Below are 24,497 nucleotides of genomic sequence, written 5' to 3' on the forward strand. Positions count from 1 at the left end.
TTGATTCAGTCGAAACCTCAGCAGTCATGGAGGCATTACGGAATCAGGGTGTAGATGAGCCATATGTAAAAATACTGGAAGATATCTATAGCGGCTCCACAGCCACCGTAGTCCTCCACAAAGAAAGTAACAAAATCCCTATAAAGAAAGGCGTCAGACAGGGAGATACGATATCTCCAATGCTATTCACAGCATGTTTACAGGAGGTATTCAGAGGCCTGGAGTGGGAAGAATTGGGGATAAAAGTTGATGGAGAATACCTTAGCAACTTGCGATTCGCTGATGATATTGCCTTGCTTAGTAACTCAGGGGACCAATTGCAATGCATGCTCACTAACCTGAAGAGGCAAAGCAGAAGGGTGGGTCTAAAAATTAATCTTCAGAAAACTAAAGTAATATTTAACCGTCTCGGAAGAGAACAGCAGTTTACGATAGGTAGCGAGGCACTGGAAGTGATAAAGGAATGCATCTACTTAGGACAGGTAGTGACCGCGGATCCGGATCATGAGACTGCAATAATCAGAAGAATAAGAATGGGCTGGGGTGCGTTTGGCAGGCATTCTCAGGACATGAACAGCAGGTTTCCATTATCCGTCAAGGGAAAAGTGTATAACAGCTTTGTCTTACCAGCCCTCACATACGGGGCAGAAACCTGGAGGCTTACGAAAAGGGTTCTACTTAAATTGAGGACGACGCAACGAGCTATGGAAAGAAGAATGATGGGTGTAACGTTAAGGGACAAGAAAGAGCAGAGTGGGTGAGGGAACAAACGCGAGTTAATGACATCTTAGTTGAAAATCAAGAAAAACAAATGGGCATGGGCAGGACGCGTAATGAGGAGGGAAGATAACCGATGATCATTAAGGTTTACGAACTGAATTCCAAGGGAAGGGACGCGTAGCAGGGGACGGCAGAAAGTTAGGTGGGCGGATGAAATTAAGATGTTTGCAGGGACACCATGGCCACAATTAGTCCATGACCGGGGTAGTTGGAGAAGTATGGGAGAGGCCTTTGCCCTGCAGTGGGCGTAACTAGGCTGATGATGATGATGATGATGACATATACGTTATATGTCATTTCACCCTTCAGGATGTCATTAAGATGTATCAACTTCCCCAAGACTATAGCAGTTTTGTTCTGTCAAATGAAACGCTAGAAAGATATTACCTACTAGTAATTTTTTTAGCACCACCACCTTGCACTTACATGGCTAATGCTGCAAATTTTTCTCTTTAGTCATGCACTTTGGCAAGTGCATGTGCTGCAATATCTACATCCAGCCCTACAACCTACCACAGCTGCTGCGATTACTGCTAATGGCCACACACAAAGAAATGAATATTTTTTCTAAGAAGCTTTGTGGCCTAAGATATTTATTTTATTATTTTGAATCTTCTTACATATTGAAGCAATATGCTCTAAACTATTAGAGCCTAAAAGTCCCACATGGCTTAGAATGATGCTGTCCTTCAATTGCAACATGTGTTTTGACAAAAACAATGTTTCAGGTTTTTGCTGCTCACAACTCACTTGAAGAGGGTGTTGTAGAATGTGCACTCAAGAGCACGATATGCTTTCAACGCCTGTTCACCACACTCATTTTGGCAGAGAAAGAGGCGGATAGTGTCGAGTGCTTTCAGAGCATCGCGCTCTGTGACAACCCTTTGTGTTTCGCCTTCGTCGCCAACCTGTGGCTCATCCAAGGCAGAGGTCTCGTCCACAGCTTCGGCAGGCTCGATTTTCACTTCCACACCACCGTACATAAGCTCTTCATCTGCCTGGACATACACAGCATCGCATGGCTCGCTTTTGACTTCTACCTCATCGAACACAAGCTCTTCATCTGCTTGGACATAGTTATCTGGGGGCCCGTTGTCAGCGTCCGCATCCCTTTCCGGTTCGCCGGTGGCCAAGTGTGACAGAATGCACCCTCGGAACCCGCAAGCCTTGAACGCAGCTCGAACGACATCTTGCTCGAGTGAGTCCCAGGACGTTGCGACAAGCGACATGGCGACAAGGAGCGTGGGCCTCGCTTCCTCTGGCTGATCGGCCAGTATCGTCAGCCTCTTGAGCAGGAACGTTCGGTAAAGCTCCTTGAATCGCCTCAGTATTCCCACGTGCAGTGGATTCTGGTCGCTGGTGGCCAAGTCTCCGCGGGCGAGTGAGTACAAGCGAATGTTCGTGAAGTCGCACCTGACGGCGGCCGCTTCGGCCAGGTCCCGGGCCAGGAAGACGGCGACGATGCGTTTCTCGGACCGCATGCGGCTGTCCACGCTGACTAGGTACTGCTCCAACGCGTCGATGGGGAACCGCGACAGATCCTCCGCACTGGCAAGGTAATTGCAGGGCGGGTTGCAAACGCCTCGCAGGTTCCTGGGATTCAAGCGGCGGCCGACGACCCACGGTGCTAGTTTGTCTGTGCAGTCTTCGTTTACGCCCAGAATGACGCCAACTCGGTTCTCACGGCGTGGAACTGTCGCGTGGTTCGTGTCGAGGCCCAGCAGCGCGCCGCCCGTCTCCGGCTGCGCAAGGTCTGAAGGCAGGAGTGCGTAGTAGAGTTGCGACCAGCCGACGACGTAGACGTTGCGCGGGTGGTACTGCTCTCTGACATGGAGAAACGCGACGAGGTCGTCTGGTTCGCCCCTCTGCCTAGAGGAAGAGGCACGACGCTGGGCTGACGGCCTCTTTTTGCAGCGCGCAAAGCCGTGGCGCTTTTTGAAGCGGCACAGCCAGCCAGTACTGGCCGTGAAGCCGTCGATGCCCATGCTGCTTGCCACCGCTTCGGCCATCTCTCGCATTTCTTCGAGGCTCGGTCTCGCTCCTGCGTCGGACACCTCACTCATCCAGGAGAACATGAAGTCGTCGAGCTTCTTGTGTCGTCCCGACCTTGTCGCGCGGCACGAAGGATCGAAGCGCTGGACATTGGCCTCGATGCTCTCCCGCCTTTCGACGAGGGTGCATAGCGTCGACATGGGGATGTCGAGTTCCCGGGCGAGTACTCTGCGCTTGGCTGTCGGGTTCTCATCGACGAACTTTAGTATCTTGATCTTTTCGTCGAGGGTCAGGGAACGTCGCTTGCGCGACATTGTGGATCCTTCGTGGCGAACGATGCAAGTTGCGATAGCGAACTTCCCAAATCGCGCGCAACAACGTTTCTACAGCCCCTTGCTGGCTTCTTCTAATGGATTGCCTTGGATTGGTTTTACCTTTATTTTTGTCACTGGATTGCAGTGTGTTTTCAGCCAAGTCGTTCGCCGGTTCAGTTCATGGATTCAAGTTTCGGCGGTTCGCTGCTCATTCTACGCTCGTGGAAAATTCCAGGGTAATGATTTCTCTTTAAAAACCTGCGATTGCTTCAGCGCACGCATACAGTGACAGAGAGGGGATGTGTTATTAGAATCCGTGTTATGTACGTGTAGTTGTTGCACGCGAGGATAGACACTGAAGAGGTTTGTTTGACATTTCTGGTACAAACAGCGTGCGTTCCGCGCTTCAGCTATTCGCAAGCGCAGTGTATCGCCTACCGCTCACATTCTCGTCTTAACGCTTGTTGACTCATCTTTCCCCGACACTAGTTGCTGTGCGACACGGGTGTCAGAGACATCGTAGTGTTTAGGGCACTGTTTCGACGCATTGGGGAAGAACAAAAACTAAAAATAGATTACCAGACACTAGTGCAATGAAAGTGCACCGAGCAAATCTGGGCCGAAAGAACAAAAGCATATATTTGTTGTTGCCTTTTGTATTCATGGACGAGCATTTTTTATCTTACAGACGTACAAAAATGATTTTGCGCTTACCGCTGCTCTTTTCTTACTGAAATTTTGCAGAGAAATTCCATCTTTTGGTTCGGATTGTTCAGTATAATGGCACAGTTACATGTCTTGTTTTTCGGAAGAATAAATTTCAAAGTTGCTTCCGACTACAGGAAAGCTTGCGGCTGCGATGCCGGCGCAAGCATTACTTTAGCATACTTAAGCCAACATTAAAACTGGATGTATGGATATATGCTCTGAGCGTCCCCATTGAAAAGGCTAGTTGGTTTTTTTTTTCTTTCTGTTTATTTGATTCATTGCATACACACAATACTGTTTGCACCCATAGCCTTGGCTGCTAGTTTGGGGTCCAGTAACAAAATAGACATAAGAAGAACAGCGCACTTGTTGTATGAGACAACTTAAACACGTTACTAAAGCATTTTTACAGGGAAAATATAGGATAAACAAAAAACGATGTTATGACAACAGGGGATACAAATGGAAAGACGCTGTCAGCATTCATGAAAGAAGATTTTTAAACATTGTTCAAAGTTCTGGCTAGTCTTTACACTGTGTGGGAGTGTGTTCCATATTATAGCACCGTTGAACACCACGAGTCTCTGTCAGTATACATTGTGACACGGTTGGTTGGTTGCACTACCAAGCACTCTTTCTTATTTTACTAAACGTCTTGCCTATCCTATTATTTATTTATTTTTTCACTGTCAGGAAGTGCCCAGCATAAGTTTTTCTGAACCACTGTTGCGAACTTTATTTGCAGTGTCCCTACTTTTCTGCCTCCAATCATCATTTACTAATCTGTTACGAACATGTAATCCCTGCCATCCCTGAACCCATAGAGTTTCGTACAATAATTACTAGAGGGAACTCAGGCACTGGTGTCTACTGGAGCAAGGGAATGATAGGTAGTACACGGATTTACCTAAACTTCGTCCCTCTGGCTTCAAACAAATTTGCGACTGTGTAAACTCATTATTTTCAACAAAGTACTGTGTAATAAACGATTAAATATCTTTATTAAAAATTGTCCACTGACAGGATTCGAATGCAGGACCTCTAGCACAGAAGCCCAATATTGAAACCATTACGGCATGGACGCATACATCGAAAAGCAGCATAAGACGCCTTTATGAATTTCTTGTGGGCAAGCCAGTGCCTTGAGGTGTTTGTCGTGTTTTGACTTGGCCATCCCGACAAGCTGAACTATTGCAATTAGTAGGGATTGTGCATGTTTGCAGTCTTCTGCAAACATGCACATATAAATTGCTCAGAAATTTACAACAATAAAGGCAGATAAAGCAAAATAAACCAAGCCACAAGAACGTCTGAATCCACAAGTACGAATATCAGACAAATCCATCATTCCTATGGTGGCTGAACGATTGCAGTGCCAAAGTTCCGTCTAGTAACTATTGCAGGAAACTATATATGCCTGCACCAAAGGGCTTCAAGGAGGCCAGCGGAGCCTAAACTGACAGCTGGGCAAATATCTTCACGTTCCAATAAAGCATGCTCCATAATTTCCCTAGCTTTACCGCAGCAAACACATGCTTCTTCTTTCTTTGTGTACGTCACTTTATAACTATGCATTTTAAGGCAATCTGATCTCGCTGCGAAAAGTGAAGAGCTTCCCTAAAAGTTATCATAAATTGTTTCTTTCCCGATTTCATTTTTACCTCACTCATAGCTGCCATTTGATTGCCATCAAGTCCTGATTGTGCCTCTGACTTCAAGCAAGCATCCACATTTCCATATGTAAGTCCTGGAACCATTACACCTTTCCACATACCCTGGAGCACCTTGTACCTATTGTATACCCATAGTGCTCTGTGTTTCATTATGGCTGCATATCTCTTCCCCTTTGCCATAATTGTTTTTCCCTGTGGTTCTATGTATCCATTTTCCTCGTTTGTCCATACACCAAGGTATTTCCTTGCCTTGTATTTACACTGTCTGCTCGCTGTTTTTATTGAATACCATAGGACCTGGCTTTCTGACGCTAAATTTCAGTCCTAAATTCTCGCGTTCCTGTCCAGAAGTATTATCTAGATGTTGCATACTGCTTCGGCCTGGGAGCTGCTGCTCAACTATCATGTTCGCCAGAGATTAAACCTGATACTGATTCCTTCTAGCACCCTTTCCATCTTTACCATGTACATCACAAACAAAGGAGATAAACAGTACCCCTGCCTCAGTCCCTTCATGATATCAACTTTCTCCTTGCTCCTCATCCCTTCCCATTCAATGCAGACGGTATTTTCTAGGTGAATCTTCCTCAAAAGCTCTATACCGTCATTGCCTAAGCCTTCCCCTTCCAGAATATCCCACAGAAATGTTGCAGTTCACATTGTGATACACTACAGTAATGTCTAAAATCCACATATGATAGTCTCCTTTCTTCATCGTCATTATCATTTATTGTCTCAATCGCCACTTCCGATTATGTGTTCTAGGTGCCTCCCTCCCCAAAAAAAAGCTCCTGGCTGCCAACTGCAAAAATCAAGTTCTCATGCCATGTATCCGAGGCATCACAAACCACCTGTACTAAGTGGCTGCTATAGGAAAAGGTGATGAAGAGCCTGTCGTCAGCATGTGGAGGGGTCCCTTCAACCAAGTGTGTGACAAACACGACAGCCACAATGGTCTTGAGGATAGGGAACGGATGAAGTCAAGTAAGCATTACTGTAAATTTTATACGTCCCCTCCGCAGCATTTCTTAGAAGATCACATCTTTAGATAAAATAGCTGAACAAAAATGATAAATGTCAAATTTATCTGTTCCAGCATCACCTGCATTTGTTCAGCTAAAGACCATTATAAACAGTCCAAAGTTCCAAGGCAAAGATGACTCCACTGCACATCAGTATAGGGGTGTTGTCCTTGCCTTGTTCTCCATTCAGTACGCACAGTTTTTTTTTTTTTTTTTCCCATAATGATGCACCGACAAGCCCAGTTTGACAGTGATTTTGGCAATTTGGAACAGATACTGAATCAGCGTAGCTTCCACGTGCAATGATCTTGTATTTGGCCAAACATAAGGGAGAAAGGCAGGAAAAATGAACAACCTTTAACACTTAGTTGTGTATTTGTACATAGTGTTGTATGCAGCCTACAGTTAATTATAGTACTATGCACAATGCATAGTGTTTAAAATGCGATAAGTGGTCCACATGGCAGGTAGTGCAATTGCACCACTGGTGGGCACTGGAGACACCGAGATGATGTGGTGTACTATACTATGAAAGTGAGGGCCTTTGTGATGCATTATGACTCTGCTTAGTCCCCCAGCGATCCCCCCACATTCACTGATGGGGCACAAAATGCCGACCGCCATGTGGGCTGATTGTCACGTTTGTATCTCTGAGGACTGTACGTGTGTAAATACATTTTTCTGTTATTGCTTTTTTCACCCAGATTTGGCTTGCTCATTGCTTAGTGAGGAATTAGACCCCCGCAATCTTTATGTCTTCATGTGGCGTGTGAGGGCGTCGGCCAAGTTGCCTGCTCCTAACGGCGCATCCTTGCGCTTCACTTGTCATGTGTTCTTTGTCTTCCACTAACTTTGTGCGTCGCTGCGCCTGTCACAGTGCAACAGAACGATGAAGCTACACCAGCTAGGTCCTTTTCAAGCGCTGCTTACTTTCCTAAAATAACATCTTACAGGAGCACCTGGACTTGTCAGAGTGCAGAAAGTCCCACCCATGGCAACCTTTTTTCATCTACTTTCGTTTCTCTTTACCTTTTCATTTCCACATTTCAATGAAAACAAGTAATTTTCCCTATGCTTTCCTTGGTTTCATTGTCTGTCGGCTTCGTATGATTGTGACTAACAGAAATTAAGCCCCTTGGTTTCCCTTCTCGTTTATTACACAGCAACGACTCCGGCAGCATTGATGCATTTAGCTAGTGTACGAGTGTTTACTGGCCAGCTGCCTTCTCCCAAGTCTGTGCTGTGTCCCAGGATTGCACTAGAAAGGTTGCTCAGCATACCTCTTTTTCGGTGTGATTGGTGGCACTGGCTAACACTCCCAGTGCTATATCTAGTACACATGTAACAAAGAATGTAGACAAAGGAAGGAGGGGGCAGTTGCCTCTGCAGGTCAATTGGTGGATGAGCAAGGTATTGCCAATCAGAGTGAAAAGTACTTCTGGCAATTGGTGAGGCATCGCACCCATCTTGCAGAATGTGTAGATTCGGCTCCCATCAGCAGCAAGTTGCTTTTTCTTCTTTTCATTTTCCTTGATCATTTCTATGCTTCAATTTTAAGGCAAGAAATGTCCCAAAAAAAAGGTATTAAAGTATCACATGAAAGCAAAGCATTTTTTGATGCATTAAGTATAAACCCCATGCAAGCGATCTTGCACGCGAGAGCGACAAGCGATGCGATGGAGATAGCTGTCGCGTTCACTCGTCGCCTGCAAGTCGTACCCCATGCAAGCGACAACTTCGAGCGACGTCTCCCCAGTGTTTCCGGTATGAGGGCAGCAATATAGGCGCCGAAACTAGCGTGACGCATTGACGCATGCTTCATTAACTTAAGTTGATGTGTTTTACTGTACAAAGTGGCATAAAATATTTCTGAGGGTCTTCCAGTAGGTTCTTATCTTTGAATGTATAAAGATTCAATCGTTTGCGTGTCCAGTGCGACAATTGCAAGCACTTGAGTTATGTACATCAAGTTCCGGCTTCGCGCTATTGGCTAGTCGCTCATAGCACTTCCGGGCGATGAGCGACAAATTCTAGATTTGCAGGACCAAGCGATCACGCGACAAGACTGAGCGATCTGTTCACACGACGGCCCGTTCCGTCGCTCAAAGCCGTTGCTTGTCGCTGTCGCGCACAAAATCGCGCTCATGGGTTTTAGCCTTTAGAGAGTCAAAGCGCAAAAAAAGTGTATGTGCGTTTATATATATATATATATATATATATATATATATATATATATATATATATATATATATATATATATATATATATATATATATATTATAAGAAGTCAACAAACATTGACACCAAGGAGAACATAGGGGAAATTACTTGTACTTGCAAAATGAATTAAGGAAATTATAGATTAATGGAAATGAAAGTAGAAGAAAAAATTTCATTTCACTTTCATTTCCATTAATTTATAATTTCTTTAATTTATTTATTAAGCACGAGTAAATTCCCCTATGTTGTCCTTGGTATCAATGGCTGTTGGCTTCTTACGATATGACAATAAAAATCGGGCCCCTTGGTTAACCCCCTTACCTCTCGTTTATATACATAATGCAATTGATGGTGGTCTGTCCTAGACCACCATCAGTTGCACTTTGCACCTTAAAGAGGCAGGACGTGTGTCAAGTGAGCTTCTAAACAACACTTTGCAACGTGGTAAAAGCAGTTTAGATCGTGAACCTGAGACCTCAAAGAAGTGCAATGTAAGCGCTAACAAATTTCTGTTACATTTACTGCTAAATCACCACAAAGATATTTCTTTTTAATGGGCACTGCAGCTTTCTCACGCCAGGCACGGTGCGCCTCCGCAGTCTTGTCAGCGTTTTCACTCTGCCTCAGCCTCGTGTTCCCGCACTGCCGCATCTCGACACCTCCAGTGCTGAGCTGCTGCATTCATTGCACACAGGGCTGCTAGCGTTATGTCGCTTTGGCTCGCCTGCAAGTCATTGCATTGGGCTCACGTACAAGGAGGCTGTAACTTGAGAAAGAGTGCGGGCGGTGGGAAATGGGGTTCACTGCATGGCGCAAACATTATCACTCTTATTCTTTTTCGCACACCACCCGAAGCCGGGACATGACGCCAACGCCACGAATGCGACTGCAGTATTTGTATGATTGCCACCACCAGAAAGGTTGAGCACTTTCGTTCACTCGATTTGCCTCGCTCATAGCAGCAGATAGGCCCTTTAGGAAACATTAAATAGTCCAAAAACAAGTTCTGCTAATTAGTTTACATTTTGCAAAGTATTTCTGAAGGTCTGCAGTGGCTTGCAATAAAATTCAACTATATATCTGTGCTAAGTTTAATGTTGCAATCCTTGCTCTTTTGTTTACAGGTTGTGATAACAGGTGTCTCTGCTGCTGCAAACACCATTGGCACAGCAATGTTGCAGCTTGAGGTAAAGCAGGGAAGCAGTGGCTCTGGCAAGTGAGCCAGGGCTTGGACAGTTCCATAAGGTACACTTTCAAAATTGTTCTTTTTCCATAAGGCGTATTAGCGTTCATTGCATTACCCTCTCAATTCCTTTTGTGTCTCCCGTATCTGTTCTGGCACTTCAAATTTTCACCATAGATCTGTGTCCCTCATGCCTTTGCAATGTTTGTTCCTCACCAAACCGTTATTTTTTGTATCGTTGCTGCTTTAGTCTCTTTGTCGACTTTGTGATGTGTTCAAATTGCCATATTTACCCTATCCTAATGCCCCCCTGAATCTAAGATGCCCCAGTTTTTGCAGGCGTAAAATAAATAAAAAGAAAGGAGTGCACGTTAACGTAACATTGCCCCAATTTGTAAAAGAAAAATCAAACATATAGATCGCTACATTCACGATGAGAAAAAAAAAATGAGACATGCAGAACTTCGTTCACAGAAGGGAATACTTTATTTTAAATGACATTTCATAATGAAAATGGTGCATTGTCGTCACCAATATTGCTTTACTGGCCATAGATACCATGCACACAAGAGCAATATTCTCTAGCGGTCACTTTTGTGAGATTTTACGTGACTGCATTGAACTCATCAAAGTATGCGGCTGACTGCGTTCTTGGAACTGTGCACAGATAGCGAGCTCGGTACAGAATCAGAATCACTGGCAGCTGTATACGCTAACGCATTCGGTGCCAAATTGCGCAGAACCTCACAAAAGTGATTCATCGAGAATGCTGCTGCAGATCGTAGTAAGCACAATACTATAAACCCACAGAAACCTTCGCTGAAGACCTTTTTTTTTTCGTATTTGCCCGAGTGTTGTGCGCATGTAGGAGTTTATGAGAGGCATCTGGGGTCTTTCGCTTTTCGGAATCTGCCCTTCCCTAGGTGCTACAGTACCACGGAGGAGACTGCACCTTTGCTCCATTTGTCCCTATACGAGAAAAAAGAGAAAAACTGTCATGAAGTTTCACTAGCTTCATGAAAATATGGTGGCTAGATGGGGAGGTGTGCGAAACTGCGCGCCAGAGAGGAAGCAGTACTTAAGCCAGCGGTGCTTCTGTCGGCACCGACATGCGAAAGGGGCGCGCACAGTCGCCTCCGCTGTGAGAATCTCAAGACGGATATGGAGAATTACTGTAGAGTAATTCTCGAGAATGATTGTGTGTAAGCCACAGAGTTTACCTGCTACTACATACACTTTCACTAGTTAAGATGTTCGCGCGCATCTAATACTATCTCGACATCGAGATTATATGATGGGTATAAAACACATATTCTGGTATTTACACGCGGCCCCTTTTTCTCTCCGTCTGTTGACTTTATGCACCAGGGCTGTGGCCTCACGGTAGTATTTTAAGGGGGCAAGAATGCACGTTAGCTATTAAAAGCTGACTGTGTGCAAGTTATCAGAAAATTGAGTTTTAGACTGGCTGCCTTAGCATTCTGTCTGAAAAACACAGTGAGCAGCATATCCACGCACAAGAACTCAGGGCAGTGCCATGCTCAAAACGAATATTTATTCAAGAAAGTTGATTAATTTTTTTACAAAGTACAAATATGTGCAATAAAAAATTATGTACAAGTATACAAAACATGCTAATCAATGCAGCTAGACAATTAACTGTAGCAAAACATCATAACTGTACATTTGAACCAGGTGAGAGAATTGAAATGCATAGTATGGAATGGCGAGTGTCCCTGAGCAACAAAAAGTTTAGGTGATTAGCTCTTCCAGCTGATTTGAGATAAGACAGAAAGCTTACGCAGCTTCCATTAGTAGTTCAAGGCTGGAGTCAACAGCAGAACTGTGATAACCTAGCTTTTACGTGGCGTAGGTTGTAGGCTTGTAGGTTTTGCGAGGTTATGCTAGGTTTTGCTAAGTTGTTGGTAGGCTTGGCTAAGTCATTTCTAGGTTTTACGGGGTTATGCTAGGTTTGACTGATTTGTTGTCTCTGCAGGCTTGATGCTGCAAGTTTTCGAGCAGTCGCAGACCGGGATCACTTTCTTGGCGACGTTCGAGTGTTCAAGAGCCTACTCTCCCATTCTCTGGACTGAAACTTGGGATCCTCGACTCCCATCGCCTCATCGCGGCCGCAGCTTCGGCGCAGTGTTCCAGATCAGCTCGGCAGCGACGCATCGCTTCTCGCTTGGCAGTAGGGCGCTCTTCCTGGTAAGCCACTTCTTCTTCAGGCATCTGGACTTTCTTCGGTCTTCCCATGGCAGCAGCACGTACACACAAAGTAGAGGAGGCGAGAGGTGCGTCGCCGCGCCGGCTGTTCCGAGCTTTTACTTGCCTGTGACGTCACAACTCGTCTTACGCGCGTGGGGTGCGAGGAGGGTACATGGCTCGGTGCTCTCACAGGTGATTGCTAGGCAACACGAGGCGGCGCACAGCTGGGCTGAGTTTTCTGGTAATGCTCCACGGCAGCACTGAAGCTTAAACGGCTCCACTGTTAAAAGTTTCACAAGATGAAAGTTCACAAAATAACTGCAGGGTACTTATGTTGTTTGCCTCATTTTAAGGTGCTTCATCTTGTCTCTTTTACCCTGTCGTGATGCATTCTCACCCATTACAAGAAAATGAAGCCTAGTTAGCACATAAAATCTGAGCACTTCATTTGTAATCTGTACATTGTGCTGTCTACAGCCAACCGTGTTGAGCTTGTTGATAGAGAGGCAGGAGATTAGATCTCTGATACTGTTGCTTTTCAGTTTGTTAAAGCTGAAGCAGTGCCTAAAAGCACCTTCTATTTTTGAAACCAGCTCCTTCAATGTTTGTAATTGGTACAGAAGTCCTCCTCTATCTATGTGACGTATCAAGCAAGTCTCTTTTAGATGCAGGCCCACCTCACAGCAGCAACTCGGCACAGTCACCGCACATCGTTTTCTTTGGCATTTTTCACGCTACATACTCACAAACATAGGTCACACGAGAGTCACTTTTTGCCCCAACATTTGATATTCACCTCGATGTCGGTGAGGGAAACTTGAAAGTGTTGTGGATGTCGCGAAGTCACATTACAGTAGGCAAGGCTGTGACGCTCATTGCAAGGGGTTAACTGTTTATTAAGGTAGAATAGGCTAGCGATAGAATGGAAACTACTTACACAGACATCAGACTACGAGTCAAAAGTTACAATTTTGGTCATCCTTCTCTTAGCCAAATCTCCACCGAATCTCGGGGATTTGCAGTGTTTCAAAGAGAGTGTCCACACTTTTAAACCATGCAGTCACTGTGGGATCCACCTCTGCCTCCTCCTTCTCATCGAGCTCTGCTCTGGACCCTCTGCTGGCCAATCTGCAGCCGCATTATCTGTGGTGATAAACACTCACTTAAAAGTGGCTCTATCCTGCGCTTCTTCATTCAGCTCCTTTTTTGCGCATTCCAGACGTTCATGCACCTCTGGTGTTAACAATGCACCTATCCCTTGTGACAACGCCTTGGTGACTGCACACAGAGTCAACACCTGTTGGTGGCTGCATCCATCCTTTCCAGCTAGAGATAGTGGTACGTAAAGCAAGTCAGCATCAACAACATGACCAAGTATGCCTTTTAACTTCATTTTACCTGAAATCTTGCCCTTACAATCCTCTTGTACCGTCTCTGTCCTTAACACAGTTATCTCTGCACCTGAATCCAGACAAGCCCTGACAGAATTCCCCCCAACTATTAAATCGACCCACTTTAACAGCTCCGACACTGCTTGCTGGTTTCCCTTATCACCTGGCTCCACCTAAGGCCAAAAACTGTCCGATACTATTACAGTAGAACCCGACTATATCAAACCCGTTTACATCAAATTATTCTATGTATCGAACAATTTCTGGTCATGGTATAGTTACAATGAGTATATATAGCAAAAATTACGCTTACATCGAACAAATATTGAAGTGACTCCCGATATATCAAACGTCAAGCAGCGGAAAAGTGCCCCCAGAAGTTGGCTTTCTCTCGCGGTAGCGGCGAAACCCGGAGGCGCGGCTCCATCCAACCGCTCTCCCTACCGTGACCGCGCTGCCTCGGGCTGTTCGGGCGAGCCGTCGACACTCCCCCTGTCGCGCATAGTGGAGTCTATTAGGCCACATCCTCCCTCTTTATCATCTTTAACTTCCCATTCCCTCTCCCCTGACGACACTTCGCCGTGCTCCCTCACGGGTTGCAGAATCAAGCGTCCTTCCTTTCTTTATATCACTATCTATCGACACTCCCCAGCAAAAAATTATCCTGGCCCGCCTCAGCGCTTGCTCAGACAGCCAATCAGAGGCTCTTGTGCTCTCTTCATGCAAGATGGCGAAAGTGCGAATTGTCTGGCTGCTTTTCTGGTTAATCGTGCTTGCGCCTTGTGGGCCTTCTCCCGCAGTGTTGCCATGATGAAGCGGCAAAATTTGCCTTTCGTCGTGAAGCTCCAAATCATGAATCGCGTCGAACGCGATGAGAATTTGGATGTCCCCGCAGCGTGCAAGATTCCGAGGAGCACTCTCGGCACGATCAGAGCTAAAGTGGCCAGACTCGCAACCCGGTGCCCATGGCGCCCGACCCGTATGCACGGCCGTGTACGAGGGGTTCTTCATACGTTCCGGTTTCTGCGTGCTCGGCGATGACTGTAAATGCTGATGAATGCGATGAAGCCGTTGCCGGTGTTGCCGAAGTTTGGAGCGAGCTGTCAAAATTTCCGGGACATTCGAATCAACAGTGGACGAGTTTGTGAGTGCAGATGATGGTGTCATGACCACGGTAGAGCCCAGAAACGAAGACTACATCGCCGACATCGTACCGAGCACAAATGAAAGTAGGCACACTGAGGAAAGCAACTACGGTTCTTTGCCCACATCCTCCGAAGTGATTGGTACACTCGCATTAGTCCAGTGCTTCTGCGCGAATGCGGAAGGTTGCAGCCTCAGCTGCTCCGACTCCTTAGACAACGTGGGGTAGTGCGTGCGTCGCAGACAGCGAAATTGCCCAAGCAGAAGAAAATGCAGGACTAATTTATGCGAAACTAAGCTAGTTTCGTCAATAAAGTGACTTTATAAATGGTATGTGCTTTTATGACATCCAATTATTTCGCAGACTTATATCGAATTGTGCTCTATATCGAACTGATAGGCGTTTTTTTGCGAGTTCGATTAGCTGAGTTTGACTGTATCTCCACCCTTGCTATGAATTTGCTGCTCTGCTGCAGGCACTGGTGTGGAAGGGTAAAATGTACCTATTGGACAGCATGAGCAGTTGCTTGCAAAAGAAGTATTTGTGCTTGAGAAGCTCAGACTCGTGGTAGGGATGGAAAAATTTAACTTGCTCAAGTGCGGGCAAAGGCTTTTTTCGGGTATCAAGCTGGGGGAGTATGCGAAAGAACTAAAGGCAGTTCTTGCTCCAATGCCAGAGGTGGATCCCACAGTGCCCACATGGTTTAAAAGCGTGGACACTCTCTTTGAAACACTGCAAATCCCTGAGGATTTCGTGAAGATTCGGCTAAGAAAAAGAAGACCAAAATTGTAACATCGCTGCAACTTTTGACTCGTAGTCTGATGTCTGTGTAAATAGGCTCCATTCTATCGCTTGCCTATTCTATCTTGATAAACAGTTAACCCCTTGCAATCAGCGTCACAGCCTTGCATACTGTAATGTGACTTTGTGACATTCACAACACATTAAAGTTTCCCTCAGCGACATGGAAGCGAACATCAACTCCAACCAAATCACCGTGGTCTGGTAGGGCGTCGCATGTGCTTATAATCTAATTTATCTAATTGAGATGTCCGACATCTAACATGTCATCGAGCTTATTTTGCACAAACTCTAGGTCACAACTGTTGTGGGGATCAAGAAGGCTGTTTAAGGGGGGACACGAGTCTTAGAGGTCAAAAAATTGCGGAAAATCACCTTTTTGAAAACATTACTTTTGGATTCTACAGTATCTTATGCATCATCTCAGAAATTTTCACACATCGTGGACCAATATTTTGGTCATAATGACGTTTTATATCACTTTAACGAGTTGTATTTTTACTGACAAACACACAAAGACGGCCTTTTTCTGTGATGTGCAGTTGCCCTTCTAAGTTTCCGATCGCAGCCATCTTGGTCTTGTTTGAAAGAGCCACTATTCTCGTTTAGTTTTTGCGCCACCATTACTCTGTGTCATAAATGGCCATGAGGAACCTCTTAAGCACTGCCACATGAAGGTGAACGTGCCAAGCTTTGAAAACTGAGGCAGTTAGTGTAGATTAGGAATTGTGTTAGTGTTGGATGGTCATTACATCCTGACATCTGTCTCAATATGCCGAACAAGTTTTCAATCGGGTCTTGGCTTAATCATGCTGTCAAAAGGTACATGAAGCCTAAAACCGCTGTCACATACTCAAGGAGTGGCAGCGTGCTTGCAAGAGTTGCATGCAAACTTTCAGCTGTAGATGTACTCAAGAACCACAGTTTCACTCCTGAGGATTCCCAACTATCTAGAAATTCTCTAAACTTAATTATGCATTTCACCTGCTCATTACCAGACCTCAGACCCTCTCGGCACTGCTTTTATGTCACTGCAGCAATCAGGTCTCTCATCATTGTAACAAACAGAGAAGTGGCTACCGTGCTCCCAGAGCCAAACTTCCACTCTAATTCCTCTTTATGGAAATAAACCCCTCACAAGACTTCATCACTAAAAAACCTGAAGGCTAGGTTCAAGCGCTGCTTTTCAGCTCCATTTGGGCTACAGACTGCCATGGATACGTGAGGCATCGCTCTCAATGTGACAGTGCTTTGGCTGCCACAGTGTTATGCCTCACTCACATACTCACTACCAATCCTCCTCTCTGGTGTTACGAGTCCTGTAGATGTGACAGCATTTTGAAGAAATTTTGCAAGGTGAGGAAAGTCAGAAACAAAATGGAGATAATGGCTTGAGTCCACTGGGTGTTTCATTTTAATCACGAGCTTTACCAATTTGCCAATGATGCTAAAGATTTGCCACATACTCCTGTTCCAGGAGGCACCATCAGATGTGACAAAGTCCATGAAAAGTCCACAGTTTTCTGCACAAATCACAGCATCCAGGATAATTTTTTACAGCACGTCAGCTTTTGCATTGCTGCAGGAACCAGAAACTCCAAGAATCTGTTGCCATTTGCCAGTTAGTGGCTGAAAAGGGAAGCCAAGGCCATGATCACACACAACACCTTCTTGCTCTAGAGAGGTGTAGGCTCCGAGGTCAACAAAGCCATCAATTAGACCCTTCTTGTTGACAGCCAAGCTTTCCGAAAGTTTTATTTCATCAACAAGTATACCACCACTTTGATGGCAAGGTTCAATGTCTTTGGCCTTCTCGCAAGTGCAGCAAGTAAATTTTCGAAAATGGAAAGCCACCTTTGTACTTCGTGACATATGTCTGCAGACACAATGGGCTTGGCACTACCGTGAGTTTGTGTGCATGAATATGCTGGTACAGCTGCAGACTCTTCGTGTCCGTGATAATACATTCAAGAATCCACCATTTGTCAAACTTCATTCCGTTGGTCGCTTTCCTCTTGGAGGCTTCAAAACATGCCCGCACTTGCATTTGCTGCTTAGTCGTGAGAATTTTCAGTTTGTCCTCAAAGTGTACAGCACTCATGACTTCGTTGTTGCCTTTAATCTTCTCTAGATTTTCTTCAATTTTGATAATGCTGCGCCTGTGCCGTCGAAGTTGGGCTTGCCTTAAGAGGCAGCACAGTAAAGTTGCATCTTGGCGGGAGAAGTTCGATGAAATCTGCAGCTTCAGTGTACGATCCAACCAGTGGAGACGGCAGTTGGAGAAAATCGGTGTGTTCCACAAAGCTTCAGTCTTGGTTTGAGCAAGTAAATGAAGACTCCTCGCAGCATCTGTCCTTGATAAGAGTATAGGAAGTGTCAGGGTTTCTTTATGGGCTCACCGGGCGGCATCATCAGCAAGGTCATTTCCGACGATTCCACAGTGCCCCGGAAGCTATTGGAAGATGATGTCACGTCTGTTTATGAGGGCTTGATGGAGAACCTCTCTGGTCTCAAACACTGGTTGGTCAGGGGTCTTGCATCGTAAGGCTGACTGCAGACTCTGAAGGGCAGTTTTGGAGTTACAAAAAACGACCCACCTTCGAGGTTTGACTTGTGCGATGTAATTAAACAGCAGCACGTAGAGCAGCAAATTCTGTTGCTCTAGAAGTCGTTATATGGGACACTTTGAAAGTAATTGTAATTTGTAAGGCCGGGATGATAACAGCACCCATGGAGCAGGCACGGAGCAAGAAACATTTAGGAGAGGAAACTCCGCTGTTTGCGGCGACCAGAAAGTCACAAGCCCGCGGAGCCGTTATCGTGCTGGCGGCCTGGAAAGAAATTAGCACCGTTGAGAGCGCGCCAGAGCAGCCTGCCCGGGCGCTGTATTTTTTATTTTTTTTTTCGCTGCGGCTTCTACGACACGCCGCATGGCGCCGCCACTGTATATGGCCCCGTCGGCGCATACAACAATTGTGACCTTATCTGGTCGCCCGCGCTCGCCCGCGCTAACGGGAGTTTCACCTCCTAAATGTCTTACTCCGTGGGAGCAGGTGACTGAGACAGATCCATCAGTGTAAATGTGTGTTCTTTGTTCATGTGCCTCGTTCAGTAATGACAGTGTGAACTGACGTAGAGCCACTGTTGAATGACGGGTCTTCTTCGTTATTCCCAGAATCATGAGGTATACTTGTGATTGTCAATAGAGGCCAAGATAGAGGATAGAGGCCAAGGATGACATTGCAAATGGTCGTACCCTGCGTGAGTCGAAGCTAATTTTGAACACCTTCCATGTTTTTTCGCAGATTGTCGAGTAGCCTGAACATGTTGCCACATCCTGTATGGTCGCCGCAGTTATGTGCCAGGCAATGAAAGCGATGCTGAAGTTGCGCGTGGGTAGAAAAACAGAGATGACAACGACATCGCATTGAGTGCTCTGATGAAGTGCTTTTATATGTCCTCTACACTGGCTCTCTCGTATCCTACTAGGCCGTGACATTGGTGGAGGTTGCTGAGTAGGATTGCCTCATGCTTGGCACCCCTTCACGGAGCCATACATAGAATGCGGAATCACCTTCGTTCGTCGAAACTCCTGTTCACCATTACAGTCACTGCCTGCTAGGCCTGATGCCCAAGTTCAACCCTTTGCAGGGCCCTGCAGGAATGTGTCTACCTACTTTCGCCATGGCCACTGCAATTACATCGCAGGTAGTGCTGCAAAATCCCAAGATCCCAGAAAGTTTTCCATGGTGACGCTTTTGAAGACATCCAAGATTGGCGGGACCAATTCGAGCGTGTCGCCAGTTATAATGACTGGGGCTTCCAGCAAAAGCTGGCTAATGTCTATTTTGCTCTTTAAGACAGTGCGCAGACGTGGTTTGTGAACCGGGAGAAGCGTTTTACCACATGGGACGCCTTCTGCACCCAGCTGCTAGACACATTCACTAGTAGCGACAGAAAAGACAACGTGCAGCGCCTTCTCGAATCTCGTACTCAAAAACCAAATGAGAGCGTTGCCATGTTTGCAGAAGATATGGCCCGCCTTTTCCGCAGAGCAGATCCTGAGATGACCGAAGAAAATAAGTTGCACTATCTCTTGCGCGGAGTGAAGGAAGAACTGTTTGCCGGACTCGTGAGGAATCCACCGACGACAGTGGCCGAATTTGCCAAGGAGACTACCGGTATCGAACGGGCGCTACAGCAGCGGTACCGCCAGTGTGACCACAAGAACTCACCGGTGAATGCTTCAATTCTACCTGACAGCTGCGGCACGTCTCTGCGTGAAGTCATCCGAGAGATTGTGCAAGAGGAGATCCGGCAGCTCAGGATTTCTCCCATGGCACCAGCGGTGGCTTCTGTCGCTGATATTGTTTGGGAGGAAGTTCAACAGGCCTTTTCGTCAGCCGACTAGCAGGCGGTGCCGCGACGATTAACCTATGCGGAAGCTGTTTGTCGCCAACCTCCCACCACTTTGATGCTGCTGACACCATCAACCACTACGATCCAGCCATCACCGCCACCCTTGACGCCCTATGTTCGATAGTCACCGCCGCTGCCAGCTACGCTGTATCACCGACAGCCGATCGCTGTGCCTTGGTCTTATGGCAAATCCCCTACCGGTTACCCGCTTCGAAAGACCGATTTGTGGCGCACCGCTGACCGCCAGCTGCTATGCTTTCATTGCGGCGAAGCAGGACATGTTTACTCTGTGTGCCACTACCACACAGCTGGGTATCCAAGATTTCCTAACGGCAATTACCCTTTGTTTGATGCTGCATGTACCTGCGACAGCAATTCTACAAACTTCCATCCGGAAGATTCAGTGGCGCCTTGATCGCGTTCCCCATCTCCAGCTCATTACACCCCACCAACCCATCGCGATTTTCCTGATGCCTCTAGGAGCAGGTCCCCTAGCCCGCGCCGGGGAAACTAGAGGTAGCGACCTCCGGCAGTGAGGTTGCAAACTGTCTAGCTTACCAGGAGCCCCCATCACCGACGATCGACTCTGAAACTCCAATGACTCCAACCACAGCCCCTGTAGCAGACGCCGTCAGCGCCGATATTGTCGTTCGCATTGACAGCCACCAAGTGGCCGCTCTCGTTCACATTTTTCGATAATTCTAAAGCTGGCCGACAGGTAAAGAAAAGTTAAAACGCCATGGGCCGGGCCCAAGATCAGAACTGCCAGCGGGCAGTTGACGCCGATTGGAAAATGTACTGCCAGAATAGTAATCACCGGTTCAGCCTTCGTCGCCACCCCCGTCATTCTCTTTGAGTGCTGCAAAGAACTTATATTGGGCATGGATTTGTTGAAAGAGTGCAGTGCAGTGATTAACGTCCACGACCTCATCGTTACATTTTCTACGAGCTCAGACGACGTTGACCCTGCGGAACACCAGTGACCCCACCTGTGTATTGCCAACGACGACGTCACGCTTCCGCCGTGAAGCTGTTCCCTCGTGCCCGTAATCTGCGACAACTTGCACACCGGGACTGGCGTCGCTGAACACATTGATGCACTGGTACTGAGTCGAGGTGTTTCCATCACCAGGGCTGTAATTAATGTGCTTGACGGACATGCTGAACTCTTACTGACAAATTTTAGCAGGGAACATCAACACATTGTTAAAGGCACGGCTGTTGCTTACTTCGACGAATTTACCCCAATACAAGACCGCATCTCAGTGCAGCACGCGGCATCCATGGTGGCTATGCCTGCCCCTGTGGTTGAAGTCAGTCCCACCTTATTGCTCGTCGAATGCAACAGCCTTCTTGAGCTCATTGATCAGTTTCTGATGAGCTGCTTCTCATCTACGTCACGAGTTAGCCAGACGCCGCTCACTAAGCACCGTATTGTCACCAAAGCCGACGCCAGACCAATTCGGCAGAATCCTTATCGTGTAGCACCGAAAGAGCGCGAAGCAATACAAACGCAAGTGAAGACAATGCTTGAGGACAGGATTATTCGGCCATCTAAGTGTCCTTGGGCATCGCCTGCGTATTGGTGAAAAAGAAGGACGATAGCCTGTGCTTCTGCGTCGACTATCGAAAACTCAGCCAGATCACAAAGAAAGATGTTTATCCGCTACCGCGTATCGATGATTCATTGGACAGACTACAAAACGTGCGTTACTTTTTATCGATGGACTTGAAAAGCGGCTACTGGAAATAGAAGTTGGTGAGAGAGCGTGAGAAAACCACTTTTGTGGTGCCTGACGGACTTTATGAATTTCAGGTGCAACTTCCTTTCCTTTCCCTTCGGTTTGTGTTCTGCGCCAGCAACTTTTCAACGACTGATGGACATGGTATTCTCAGACCTGAAATGACAAACCTGCCTTGTGTACCTCGACGACGTGATTGTCTTCTCCACCACGTTCGAGGAACACTTACAGAGACTAAAGATGGTTTTTGAAGCAATACACTCAGCTGGTGTAGCTTTAAAACCTGAAAAGTGCCATTTTCGTTTTGAAGAGCATCAATTCCTTGGTCACGTTGTTAGCCATGGAGGTGTTTAACCTGACTCTGATAAAATCTCTGCCATCACTAATTTCCCAACGCCATCTGATAAAAAGGCTGTGCGACATTTTCTGGGCCTTCACGCCTACTGCCGACGGTTTATTGCGCAATCACATGGTCATTCAAACGTCGCCCTTCGTGTGGGGCGAAGACCAGCAACAGGCATTTCACAGCTTATGGCTATGGCTGCAGACGCTTCCTGTGCTTGCATGCTTTGATGAAGACACTCCGACGATTCTTCATACCGATGCGAGTAATGTCGGCCTTGGCGCAGTGCTTGTACAGCGGTAGGACGGCACCGAAAGAGTGATTGCTTACACCAGCAGGATGCTATCAAGAACGGAGGCTAACTACTCCACTTCATAAAAAGAATGTCTTGTACTGGTATGAGCCATCCTGAAATTTCGGCCATATTTGTATGGTCGGTGTTTCACCATTGTCAGTGATCATCATGCACTTGCTTGCGCGCTGGAGTCTTCGGCTCCAAGAGTTCGACTTCACGGTTCTCTACAAATCAGGGGAACGACACACCGACGCCGACTGCCTTTCTCGGTCTCCTTTTGAGACTACAGTGCACGACGATGATGACGTGGCTTCTGTAGGCATACTAGATACTGTCGCCGCTTCACGCCAGCAATTTGAAGATGCAGAACTGGTTCCTCTTATCGATTACTTAGAGGGAAGAACCAGCAGTGTGCCGAGGCTATTCGCCAGAGGGCTGCCTTCATTTTGCTTGCACCGTGACGTTCTCTTTAAAAAAAAATTTCTTTACCTAGTGGCAGCAGCTACCTACTCGTCATTCCCGCATCTCTTCGCGACGAACTCCTACATGCCTGTCACAATGAGCCAACCGCTGGTCACTTGGGCTACACCCACACATTGGCAAGAATTAGGCTAAAGTACTATTGGCTGAGACTTGTGGTGCTCGTGAAACGTTACATCCAGACATGCCTGGATTGCCAGTGCCACAAAGCCCTACCCTGCAAGCCAGCTGGAGTGCTGCATCCTGTTTAGATACCGCAAGCGCCGTTCAAACAAACAGGCATGAACCTTTTAGGTCCGTTTCCTCTGTCTACTGCTGGCAATAGATGAATGATCGTCGTCAGAGATTTTACATCGAAGCCGTCATCCTAAAGCATGGCACTCCTGCAGTGATCATAACAGATAGAGGTACTGCGTTCATAGCTGCGCCTCTGGATACCGTTTTGCGACTAAGTGGTACCACTCACCGAAGGACCACGGCTTATCGTCCCCAAACCAATAGGCTGACCGAACATTTTAATAAGGCTGGCAGGCATGACGAGTACCTACATCGTCGTCAACCACAAGAACAGGGATGAAATATTACCGTATGTTACATTTGCATATAACATGGCTCGCCAAGAGACAACACAATGTGACACCTTTCAACCTCATTTACGGCTGGGAAGTGACAACAGTGTTGGACGCAATGCTGCCACACGAGTGCGGTGACAACGAGACCGGTGCCGTGGAGTTTATGCAACATGCAGAGGAAGCCAGGCAGCTTGCGCATTTGAGAATCCAAGAACAACAGGACTGTGATGCCAGACACTACAATCTTCGGCACAGACCCGTCACGTGCAATGTCTGTGACCAGGTGTGGGTCTGGACTCCTGTTTGTCAGCGGGGGCTATGTGAGAAGCTTCTGCGAAGATGCTTCGGGCCGTACACTTCTTCTGTGCTGCATCAGCGATTTGAATTGTGAAGTTGTCTCCGATGGTCATAGCTGCCCCAAACGCAGGCGGCATCTACCCGAGGTGGTGCGCTTGCTTCGTGTAAAGCCATACTTTTCCTAATGACCTCAACTTTGCACCATCTGTGCACTGCTTTCGGAGGTTAGTGCATCGGGATGATGCCTTTCTTTTTCCAAAGGTGGGGCAAATGCCACATCCTATATGGTTGCTGTGGGTATGTTCCAGGCGATGAAAACGACGCTCAAGTAGCACATGGGTAGAAAAACAGACGACAATGACATCACGTTGAGTGCTTTGATAAAGTGCTTTTATACGTCCTCTACACCGGCTTTCCCGTCTTGTACTAGGCCGTGACAATATGATAACAGAAGGTCAGAGATGTCCTTGAATAAATGGAGCCCATTAATATGTCATTAATATGAAACAAAATGTATTGCCCTGCAAGACATGTCAATGCGTATCGCTTTTATGTTAAGGGGGGACACAGGGCAAATAATTGCGATTTTGCGCCAAAAAAGAACTAGTTTCCAGATTATAGCAGTTTCAGGTTCCTTTACTATCTGGATGTGTACTATCTGGCCTGAAATAACTTCACTACTGCCTCTGTGAGTGGTGACATTTTTTGAGGAATCAGGAGTTAAGTTCATGTCTAGAGAGCTTAACAATGCACGCCTTAAGCTGCTTGCCATTTGCTGCTATACTTTAAATATTTCAGTTGTTTTTGTACCTGTGTGCACAGTGTTCAATAGACAGGTGACCATGGGAAAAAATGAGCTGTAGAATGGCATCCATAATGGTTGATACTTTGTAAGAACAGCAGGCTGTGTGTT

The 24,497-nt window shown here is 46.5% G+C and overlaps 1 protein-coding gene across 1 annotated transcript; it reads right to left on the reverse strand.

The window, feature by feature from the left end:
- Window positions 1-1,526: 1,526 nt before the first annotated feature.
- Window positions 1,527-3,086, reverse strand: LOC142558407 (major centromere autoantigen B-like). Its single transcript, XM_075670543.1, has one exon. It carries the CDS (start codon window positions 3,084-3,086, stop codon window positions 1,527-1,529), a length of 1,560 nt encoding a protein of 519 aa, XP_075526658.1.
- Between the last annotated feature and the right edge of the window lie 21,411 nt (window positions 3,087-24,497).

Source organism: Dermacentor variabilis, chromosome 9, assembly GCF_050947875.1.
Source record: "Dermacentor variabilis isolate Ectoservices chromosome 9, ASM5094787v1, whole genome shotgun sequence".
NCBI lineage: Eukaryota > Metazoa > Arthropoda > Arachnida > Ixodida > Ixodidae > Dermacentor > Dermacentor variabilis.

Bases quoted from the DNA above. Each gene is read 5' to 3' on its own strand.
- LOC142558407 (XM_075670543.1), bottom strand. From the start codon at position 3,086: ATGTCGCGCAAGCGACGTTCCCTGACCCTCGACGAAAAGATCAAGATA.